The sequence below is a fragment of the Channa argus genome, chromosome 20 (genome assembly GCF_033026475.1).
Source record: "Channa argus isolate prfri chromosome 20, Channa argus male v1.0, whole genome shotgun sequence".
NCBI lineage: Eukaryota > Metazoa > Chordata > Actinopteri > Anabantiformes > Channidae > Channa > Channa argus.
The window spans coordinates 9,532,996-9,543,919 of NC_090216.1; the positions used below are offsets into that span (position 1 = coordinate 9,532,996).

A 10,924-nucleotide genomic window follows, 5' to 3' on the forward strand; every position below is an offset into this window, starting at 1 on the left:
TGTAAGATCGCGGGGGCTGGAGCAGATCCCAGCTGTTGAGTGGAGGGGGGGCGCGGCTCACATTTACACCTATGCAGTCATCTATTAAGAGGGGAACAATGCTTCTGCAAATATCCACAAATTTATTGTAGATATCTGAAAATATTTATCATTTTGGATATCTAAAATTAACATTACCCCTGGTAACAATTGGATTATAGATATCCAGGATGTTCCTTGTGTGTATCTAAAATGACGTTGTGGATATCTGAAACGACCGTTGTTGATAGGAATAATATCATTGTGGATATCAGAAATTAAAATTATGATTGCTAACAATAGGATTGTAGATATCTAAAGTGGGAGGGACTTTTCTTAGTAAGAATTCTGGTGGAGACGTCCGAAATGTTCTTTTTGAGGAAGAATTGAATTACGGATTTCTCCAAGAAATATCCCGTCTAGCGATTCAATGTTAAAACCGCTTACGCGGTCTATCTGCACGCCAGCTACTGCGCATGTGCAGCACTTTAACTTCTCCTGCCAACACGTGCTGTCAGGTAAATTGTGACTGCGCAATATAAAACCAAAACATATGTTACTTGTATATATATTTGTATAGTAAGTTAGGTGTCAAACTATGATGGTGTTTGCGTTTGAATAAGGTTAATTTTATTTTAGCCAAACCACCAGGACAGTTAACGAGCAAATGTTATTAATGAGCTAACTTGTGAAGTTGTAATTACTTAAAGTTGGCTAACTTTAGCGGTTCCACCGTTGGTCAGCTAGCCAAGGGGGATGTTTTAAGGATAAACTGAACTCGGTGCATTTTTCTTATAATTTCACATATTTCCTAACGTATCTGACTTCACTTATTGTCCATGATTTTGACAGCAAGCGCCATGAACCGCAGGCTTTCCCCAAACTCTGTTAGGCCTAATTTGCCCTTGAGGAAGCCTTTTTCGAGCCCCGTGGCTCTGCCGGGTGAAACATTTAACGCCATTCGAGACTGTAAGTGCCAAAATTAACAAATAAGGCAGTTATCACATACCGCCCGTGGTCCTCTTATTTGGGTAATTGTAAAAATGTCAAATAGTTTATACAATACAAACAATATTATTAGCTGCTAAAAATTCTATGCATTTATTCCTCTTTGTTTTTGTCAGGTTCTTCACCCCTCAGCAGGGATAAATCTGCCGTATGTGTCAGAGCTGCATTTCATCATAATTTAATATCACTTGTGAAAACGGTACAAAGTTGTTTCTAAGTGCCCTTTTCCTGCCTTCCCAGTTGCTAGGATCCACTCCACCAGCTTTGACTGTATACTTATGTAACTTCTGTGGTCAACAAGGTAAAAGTACAATTTAAAGATATGAATGTCCTGCAACTTCCTACCAGAGAGTTTTGGTGATGGTATTCATACTTATTAAGCCACCAGGCAAGTGTGTATATAAGTGCTCTTTTTGCCTTTTATTCATGGTGGTACGTTAATCTGTGTCCACGAAAACGTGTCTTTCATGTCACACAATAGCCATAAGAAACTACTTGGTGTATAAAACACTACAAGCCATACAAGTGTAAAAATATACCTCAAGAAATGTGTTTTTGTGTCAGTAATACATATTTCCTGGTGCTTTGAGTTTTCATGGGAAGGTGCAGATAAATAAGCGAGGGGTTTGTCAGTGATGGAACCAAAGAATGTGAATGTTTGTCATACTTTTAAAACATGTCTAATGTTGTCCTTTAGAAAAGTGAATGCACGAAAAGTTATCATGTCCTCAAATTTGACATATTTCTGTGTTTTATACAAAAGGTTTAACACTTTGATATAGGGTATGCAATCGATTTTGTAATTCTTTTTTAAAGTGTTCTTATGAAGTCTAATTCAGTGATGTATGGCAGGTAATTTCCGGTGCAAGCGCTGCAAGAAAACGCCGTACTGCTCTGTGGTGTGTCAGACAGAAGACTGGAAGGCACACAGACACATGTGCAAGTCCATTGACTTAGAACCTGTAAAGTAAGCTGTGTCTTTCATAGGTGATCGCAACTATCAGTTTACATTTTTATGTCGACGACAACAGTTTTGTTGATGGTTTTGTACTTCACCAGCATGAAGTTGAATTAGTTTTAAATTCCTAATAAACAAATCATGTTTTCTCTTTCATCTGAAGAGCGAAACCAAAGGATATCACAGTTTCATCAGTGACAGGAGACAGGGGTAGTTTGTTGAAGGTAATGCAGCCAACATTTTTAAGCAATGTAGCTGGACAACTTGAAATAGTATTGCATAAAAGAGCATTTTTTTCCCCTTGTTTTATGAAGCATGGTGATGCATCCAGCCCACAGAGGGTCTATTTGAAGGATTTGCATACCACAAAAATCATTAAGGGGACAGATATCCAGGTACAACACACCCTGTTCTTCTTAACTGTAAGGACTGATTAAGGACTGTTATCAAATATGAAACTGCTTTATTCTGTTATAATTGTACATATTTTCAGGCATCTGTTGTAGAGTTCTATAGCCCTGGCAGGTTTTTCCTCCTTGCACAAATTCCCGAACTTCTGGAAGCTCTGCAAAGCATTAGCACAGAGCTTCAGAAAACCTACAGCTGTCCCACACTGTCAACATATGTACCAAATGTGGGTGAGATTTGTGCAGTACAGTTCTCCTTTGATCTGGTGAGCTGAGGCCTTCTTGAACACTTTGACAGATATTTATATTGCTTTGATCTTTGACTTAATCACTTGTGTTTGCCTCTATTTATGTAGAACTGGTACAGAGGCCTTGTTCAGAATTTGACTGCTGACCATAAGATGGCTAACATCCTTTACATAGACTTTGGTAACGAAGAGGAGGTCTCTTTGGGGAAGATCAGGCCCCTAGCTACTAGTATCCAGCCATTCTGTCCATGTGTAAGTCCATATTCTCACCACCAAAATCAGTTGTATCAGTCTTTATAAGCACCTAATCTGCCAATCATGGGTATCATCAAAATCCCAAGGACAGTAATAATGCGGCGCACCATCCAGATTTATAATGGTGCGCTTTACATAACATTCACTGTGACATTTTGTGGCGTCCTACATTACCACTTGCATCTGCTACTTCCAGGCAATGGAGTGCCGTATTGCTGGAGTGGTGCCAGTGGCAGGCAAGTGGTCTGGCGAGTGCTGTTTTGCAGTGACACAGATGTTGGCTGGTAAGACTGTGAGTGTTAGGCTGGTGGAATCAGTAGAGAACCACATCCATCTGGTGGATATCTTACTTTCAATGGGTAAGTTATACAAAGTTTCAATATAAATAATCTCACCATCATAAGCTGTGATTTCTGATAGTGATAGGCAGGGGGAAAAATTGCACATATCTCCAATGAGGGTCTCCCTTTTTCTTGTAGGAAAGCAGTTGAGCACATTCCTTATTGAGCATGGTTATGCAGCAAAGGAAACGGCAAACGTAACACCGACTGAGCAGGAAATTGGTAAGCAGCTTCATTTTTATGTGCCCATCCCATGTCAAATCAGTCTACAGACCAGTCCTGTGACGTGTAAGAAAAATGGGGAGACTTAGAGGTTGCTTGCATATTTGTAATTTATCAACTTATAATATAGACACAGCTGTGGGAATAATCCTCAGTCAATATACTTATCAAAACATGCACAGACATGCTGGACAAGATCAGGTGGTAGAACATTTAGAGCAATGCATGCTGTCTCTTATGGGTAAGCTCTACATTTTGCTTTAAAGTCAGCTTCTTTTTTTTTCTTTATATCAAATGCACAGATTAGCAGTAAATGCCATGAAGTTGCACTATAGCATTAACCGTTTTTCAGTGCTGTTTTCATACACGATTACCTATAAAGTGAAAATATTGCCTAATACTGTAGACAGAAATGGAACAAAAATTGTCTCTTCATAATTAATTGTCATTTTGTCATTTCTTTTTTTTTAGATGCCATGATGAGTGCATCCTTGGAAAACTTCAGACGTCTTTCCAGTGGGAAGGATGACAACACCTGGGCTCAGCCTCCAAAACCACTGACACAGGCTGTAGGTGACTCCTTTTCTGCTGTGGTCACTCACTTCCAGTCACCCACCGATATTGTTGTCCAGAAAGTGGAGAACGCTGGTAAGTAACGCTTGCTTATTGTGCAATCAGATCAAACCTTTGGACGTCAGAATAAAAGCTGGTAACAAATAGTTAAGGAATGTGTATGAAGGAAAATCTATGATTTTGCCAGCATTTAAGGGACAATCTTAAGGATTTTTGGTTGACAGGAGTGATTCAGGAATTGCAGTTGAAGCTGAGGGAACACTGCTGTCAGGTCTCATCACCACAGAACTTCAGACCAGCACCTGGCACCGTTTGCTGTGCCCAATTCTCAGGTACAACATATATGTGCATATGGAGAAGACATCACTCTTTATTATGCTGCAAAATGAAAGCGTTATTTGAAAAGAATCCTGATTGGTTATATTTCATATGCTAAAGAAACACGGTCGATATTGTGATTTAAGTTAATTCTCAACACTCGCTCTGAAAAATATTTATACTGCCAAAAATTTAGTGTGGTCAGTTGTGAATTAAAATGACTTGAGCCTGAAAACGCTTGACAGTATAGATTTTAAAATGAAGGTGTTGTCTCTGATTTGAAATAATCTCTGCATAGGCTTAGGTCTGAAGACATACAGTAGAATATCTAAATCTGTAATATCTTACAGCTACTACTGGCAGTCCTACTTTGTGACTCTCTGGTCTGACTTTTGTATATGTCTTCTAGAGGACAAGCAGTGGTACAGGGCGAATGTTTTGGCTTATTCATCAGAGGAACGCGTTTGTGTTGGCTACCTTGACTTTGGCAACTCCGAGGAGGTGGATTTAGGCCACTTGCGGCCCATCAACACTGCTCTACTGGCTCTTCCAATGCAGGCTATGCCTTGTGGTCTAGCAGGTTGTACATGCATTTTGCACTATTTTGATGGTTATAATATTACCAAAGTGACTTAATCCAGGGAATCCCAGTATACCTAAAAATAATAATTTTCATATGTTCTATACATCATCATTCAACCTTTCATCTAAACAGTTACACTGAACAGTTGCATCACTACAAATGTTTATGCAAAATCAAATGGCTTATAACCCGGGGTGGCTGTAGCTCAGTTGCTAAGGCAGTCTTCCACAGACCACAGGGTCAGTGCTTTGAGCCCCAGTCCTGCCTATATATGTCAAAGTGTCTCTAGGCAAGACACTGAACCCCTAAGGAAGGGCATCCAGGAAGGGCATCCGGCGCAAAATACGATGCCAAATCAACACACGGACAATGATCCACTGTCTTTCTTTGGGGTCCTTTTCAGGTGTGCAACCTACTGGGGGGCGCTGGTCAGATGACTGCCTGCTAGCTCTGCAGCGAAGGGTTTCAAATAGAATACTGCGCATTGAGATTCAGGGTGCTCATGAGGGCAAAGTCTTGGTGGCCATGGTGGATGAGGCCAGTGATCCTCAGGCCAATGTAGCTGAGCTGTTGATTTCTGCTGGGTTTGGTGTACCTGCTCCAGTTGCTAACAGTAGTGCTGCTATAAAATCACAAGGTGGGCAGTGTCTGAATGTAGTAAATGACTTTATAGCCTGTCTATAAACACAAAGTGAAATTAGACCTGTATGTGATGAATTTATTCTTTTTTCTTTTTTTTTTTTTATGGAAATGTAATCCTCAGTACTTCCTCCAAACTCTGAGCCTCTGGTGTGGTCTTGCACTGAGCTTTCCCGTGATGGCCAGACAGTGGCACTGTTAGCCAGTGTCTTAAAGAACCCTGGGGAGTTTTACTGCCACATGGACAATCCTACAGGTATTGTAGTTTCATCAGACTGGAGGTCCACAAACAGACTTTTGACAGCAAATCAATTTAACAGTTGGTTGATTAGTGGGTGCCATTAAGCATCTGTCCTAATAGCATTGCTTTTTTCTGTATAGATTATTTTTCCTTTATATTTTAAAGGATATTAATCTTGTTTAATCATTCAAAATTACAACTAATGATCACGGACAAACAGTATTGTTGTCTTACTCACATTTTGATCACACAAAGTTCATTTGCATGTACAAAATTTGGCAGAATCTTTGTTTTTCTTTGCAATGAAATAATTATTTCAGATTTACTTTATATCTCCCCCAGTGTACAAAGGCTTATTTGGTGTATTTGTGTGTCTGTCAGTTCATCAGAAGCTGATAGAGCTGGGTAATGAATTGAAGCAACATTGTGAGGCAGATGCAACCCCATTTGACCCCAAAGTCGGAGAGCCCTGCTGTGCCATGTTTTCTGGTGAGACTGACTGCTGTCTATTAGTTGTACTGAACACTGTAAATCAGCTTGTTAAAACATGACATGCTTGATAAATTGGTGTGTGCTGTAGGTATGATGGCAAGATAGTTTTTGGATATAGTCTTAAATTTTATATGTGTGTGTGTGTGTGTATATATACATACATACACACACACACACACACACACCTTTCAGTTAGTAATCAAGTGCTTTTTGGTTTCCAGGTAATGGAGCGTGGTATCGGGCCGTGGTGAAGGAATTGTCCGATAATGTGGCGTTTGTAAGCTTTGTGGACTATGGTTACACTATGAATGTGAAAAAGAGCCACCTTAGATCCATTACACCCCAACTCTTGACTCTACCCTTCCAGGCAGTTCACTGCTGGCTAACAGGTAGGGACAGAAAGAAAATCTGTTCCAAGTAAATATTAAGTGCTTTGTCTGAAGTTATTGTGCTTGAGTTGTTGTTTGTTTTTTAACAGCCAAAAAAGTAATTCATAATTCTCCTCCAAATTTGGCACCATATCAAATTCTAGAGATCACAGATGATCTGTAATATTTTGGGACAAAATTTCTTTTTTTTTTTTTTAATTTGTTTTTTTTAGGTGTGGAACCCCTGGGTTTAGAGTGGAGCAGAGAAGCCCTGCTGTGTTTTCAGACCCTGGTGGATGGTGAACAGCTCTCTGCTCGTGTTCTTTCGGTCACCACACAAGGTTATGGTGTGGAGCTGGAAAGCAGAGGGCAGAATGTGGCAGCTGTCCTAATTTCTCAGCAACTAGCCAAAGTCCCTGGAGAGATTTTCAAAGAGACACATGCAATCACAGATTCTGAAGATGAACATCAGAAGACCTCAAAGGAAAATAAGCACAGCCAAATACATGGACAAGCTTTTAGCCAGACAGCAGCAAGGTCCAAAGATGTGCCTACTGAAGGGGGGGCTGCAGCACCATCAGAAGGTCAGATAGTGTGTGCTTAGATGAAATACTCTTTATTTTAGTAGCATGATGGAAATATTGTTCTCTTCTTTTACTGAGAAAGATATACTGAGTAAAAACCAGAGGTTTTTTTTTTTCAAATATTTTATTTTAAGAATTTGAAGCAGGTTATAGTATTTGGAAATTAATTACAGAAGTACTGACAGTGCTGATTTAATTTTGACCAGTCAAAAATCTCAATGTCATTGAAGTAATGTTTTATCTGAATAAGCTGGATTAGAGTTGGTGTGCAACTCTCTGCCCCCTCTTCAAATTATCCAGCAATGTGATGTGCGTAAAACTACACTACAAACTACACCTTTTAAAACTACACCTTTTGTTTCAGTCTCATCTTTCCCAGTGGATTGGAAGACAATGGAGCTTCCTCTCAATGAGACCTTTCAGCCATTCATTGCAGCTGTCACATGCCCTTCCCTATTCTACCTACTTGTTCCCAGCCAGGGTCAGGACACCCACTTATGCCCTTGTCTGTCATAAGATGTGCAAAATTGTGCAGATGTGACTCATCTGCTTGATGTAATTACGGTGTGTTTATGTGCAGTGGACCAACAGAAGCTTCAGGGGGTGATGATGGAGGTGGCTGCCTTCTGCACCAACAACCAGGCCTCTTTATCTTCTGCTACTCTGAGTAGACCTGCTTCTGGGGCAGCATGCTGTGCCCAGTTCACTGGTGAGGATCACTTCCATTAATTAAATACATGTCAGATAAGTTAAGATTTACATTTAAGTCAAAGGTCTTTTTCAAAAAGCAAGAAAAAAACAAGTTGTTTTCTAAACTGTAGCATACACTGCTATAAAAATTGATTTTTTTTGGTACTTTTGTAACTGTACTTTTTGTAATTTTTAATAACTCTGTGTGCATCCAGACAATATTCCCAGCACTTAACTTTTTCCACATTTTATGTTACAGCCTTATTCCAAAATAGATTAAGTTCATTGTTTTCCTCAACTCTACAAACAAGACCCCATAATGACAATGTAGTTTGTTTGAAATCTTTATTTGAAAGTCCACACTAGTCCCTTTTTTGCATCACTAATTCTGTGATCAATCCTGTGGTCAAGAATGGCGTGAACGTTCACACAATTTAAGTGTCTACACCTGACATAGTTGCACCTTCTCATCCTGGCTCAGCAAATGTGCCGTGGATTAAGTCTCAGCAAATGTGCCGTGGATTAAGTCAGGATGTGCTTGAGAAAAATGTTTGTTAAACCAAAACAAAAGCAAATTCTTCTTTCTTGTGAGGAAATTGCATCCTGTTTTTAATAAATAACTGGAGCAAGGGGAAAACCCCATTGCACATGCAGTCACTCATTGTTTAATGATTACAGGAAAAAGACTCTGTGATCCAGATCATGTGATCCATCACATGTCCCACTCAAGGGATACAATCTGTTGCTAAAAATTCAGCTAAAGTCTCATTCTCCCTTCCAGTGTTTGTTTGCAGGCTATTGTTGAGACCCCACCTTCAGTTGTTTCCCCTGCAAACCTCAGCTGGTAATTTGGTGTCTGCAAGTAGATATAATTACACAGCTTGTGCACAGCCGCATATAAGAAGGTCTCTCCTTTAAATACAGCATAGAGCTCAATGAACAACAGGGTCTGCTTCAATTGAGTTTGCAGCACTGTTTATAGGGTGTTTTGTTTGTTAAGTCTCACCCATCTTAAAGGCAGCTGTGTAGCATCAGCTCTTGAAAGTCAATACTCATTTTTGACAACAGTAGGAAATTTCGAAACAGTTCTGGAGGTTTTGGTGTGAGAGTAAACCAATATTTCTGTCACAGTTCCAGTACCAACCATTCATTTGTTTATTCACAGCTGACAATAACTGGTACCGTGCTGTAGTCTTGGAAGCTGGCGAGAGTGAGATAAGTGTCATCTATGCAGATTATGGCAACACTGAAAAGGTCCCATTCTCCCGAATTTTGCCCATTCCTGGTCAAATGCTGCAGCTTCCTTTTCAGATCAGTCGCTGCACCCTCACTGGTAATGCATTACTATTTAATCTTTTTTTTTTTTTTGTCTGAAATACATTTTTAATCCAAAAGTGTCCATTGGGCTCTATACTGGTGGCAGCATTTCACTCTCTCTTACAAGCCCCTCTGCCCCTTCACTTCCAATCACAGGTAAGGAGCACTTTCCTGCAGAGTGGCCAGAGGGAGTGCAGCAGATGTTTCGATCCGTCCTAATGAAGGATGTCCTTGCTACAGTCCATTCCTTTGATGGCTCTGCTAACGTTCTTTCACTCACTCTTCCCTCTGAGAGCTCTTGTGGAGATGTCACTGCCATGATCTTGGATGCTCTACAGGCACAGTCGGAGAGTAGTTCTTGCTGCCCTGCCACCACCCAGAAGACCGACCAAACTGACAGCTGCACACTTGCTCCCAGTCCGAGAGCTGTGCCTGACTGCCCCCAAACCAAGTCGATGCCCGGAAGCCAAAAGGTTCTGCAAAATGGAACAGCCACCAGTGACACAACCACAACACCAGAGTCAACACTCGCAGCTGCCCAACAGAATAAAAACACTTCGACAGCATCAGTCAGTGGTTGGTCAAATCACAACTTTACAGTCACTTTTTTTTTTTTTTTTTTATTTTAAGATTGATTTAACAGTAAATCTTTACCAAATAAATAATCAATGATGGCATGTGAGGTACAGCTATTGAAGTTGTAATGTTTTTCCACAGACAATCAAGCAGAGAGGATTATTGAGCAAATGGAGCCAGTATCCCAGACTAATACAGAGCCTAAACGTATGTGCTATAGAAAAGAATTGAATGGTTTTAAACTTTGTTGGACTCGATCTGGAATCTTTTTGTCACTTTCCAAGGTTACTTAGCATTCACTTGCTTCTGTATTTGAATTCCAGATCCTCAGACTTGCAGCTGCTGCTGTGAGAGTCTGAAGACTAAGGTCAGAACTGTTTTGAGTTAAATTTGAGTTAAACTTGGAGAAAATGAAAATTTCAAAGGGCAGAAAAGCTGAATCTGTATTTTTTTTTTTTCCCCTCTTGACTTTACAGATAGATCACCTGGAACAATTGATGCAGCTGCAACTTTCTCTCATCAAGCATTTAGTAGGGCAGACAAAATAGGATTTACCAAGTGCATAAATATACAGTTGTGCTTTCCAGCTTGTTGGAAAAAAAAAATAATTGTGTTTTTTTCCCTAGACCATGTTTCTCTAATATCGGTCAACTCCAAATGTTATTTTCAGAAGCCTCTGCCAACCTCATAGTTTTCCTCATTTCAGAAGATGCTACTGACCTTTTGAACTTAATTGTACTAATATGTACTATTCTCTAATGGTTTTTATGTTTTTAACTTTATTTAAATTCCAGTCACACCAGTCACAGGTTTTAATATTTCTGGGGGTTTCATGGGAAAAAAAAAGCTAAAAGTACCTTTCTTTGTTAAAGCTGGCAGAAATATAACTAAACATGTTCTTTCTCAGTTATCTTGAGTTTTTTTATTTCAGTGTACTTATCCCAACTGTCTACACCTTTTGCAGGTGGCATGTCTAACATCATTTATTTGTTTTCCACACAAGTTTAAGTTTTACATAAACGTTTTGTGATTGAAAAAACAATGGAGGGAGTGATGTGATTTGTGCCTTTTTGCACACAGCAATCC

General features: G+C 39.7%; 1 protein-coding gene across 1 annotated transcript; it reads left to right on the forward strand.

Annotated features, from left to right (window-relative positions):
* The first annotated feature begins 878 nt into the window (after positions 1-878).
* Positions 879-10,880, forward strand: tdrd1 (tudor domain containing 1). The gene is given in 25 exon segments (XM_067488247.1): positions 879-1,032; positions 1,143-1,174; positions 1,267-1,327; positions 1,879-1,993; positions 2,148-2,208; positions 2,299-2,379; positions 2,478-2,657; positions 2,748-2,891; positions 3,091-3,253; positions 3,374-3,457; positions 3,929-4,105; positions 4,255-4,362; positions 4,758-4,928; positions 5,335-5,568; positions 5,695-5,826; positions 6,193-6,300; positions 6,525-6,692; positions 6,905-7,255; positions 7,620-7,736; positions 7,836-7,964; positions 9,111-9,278; positions 9,419-9,838; positions 9,980-10,045; positions 10,162-10,205; positions 10,315-10,880. Coding segments are annotated over 25 exon segments (3,540 nt in total). The 3' UTR covers positions 10,387-10,880.
* Positions 10,881-10,924: the final 44 nt, after the last annotated feature.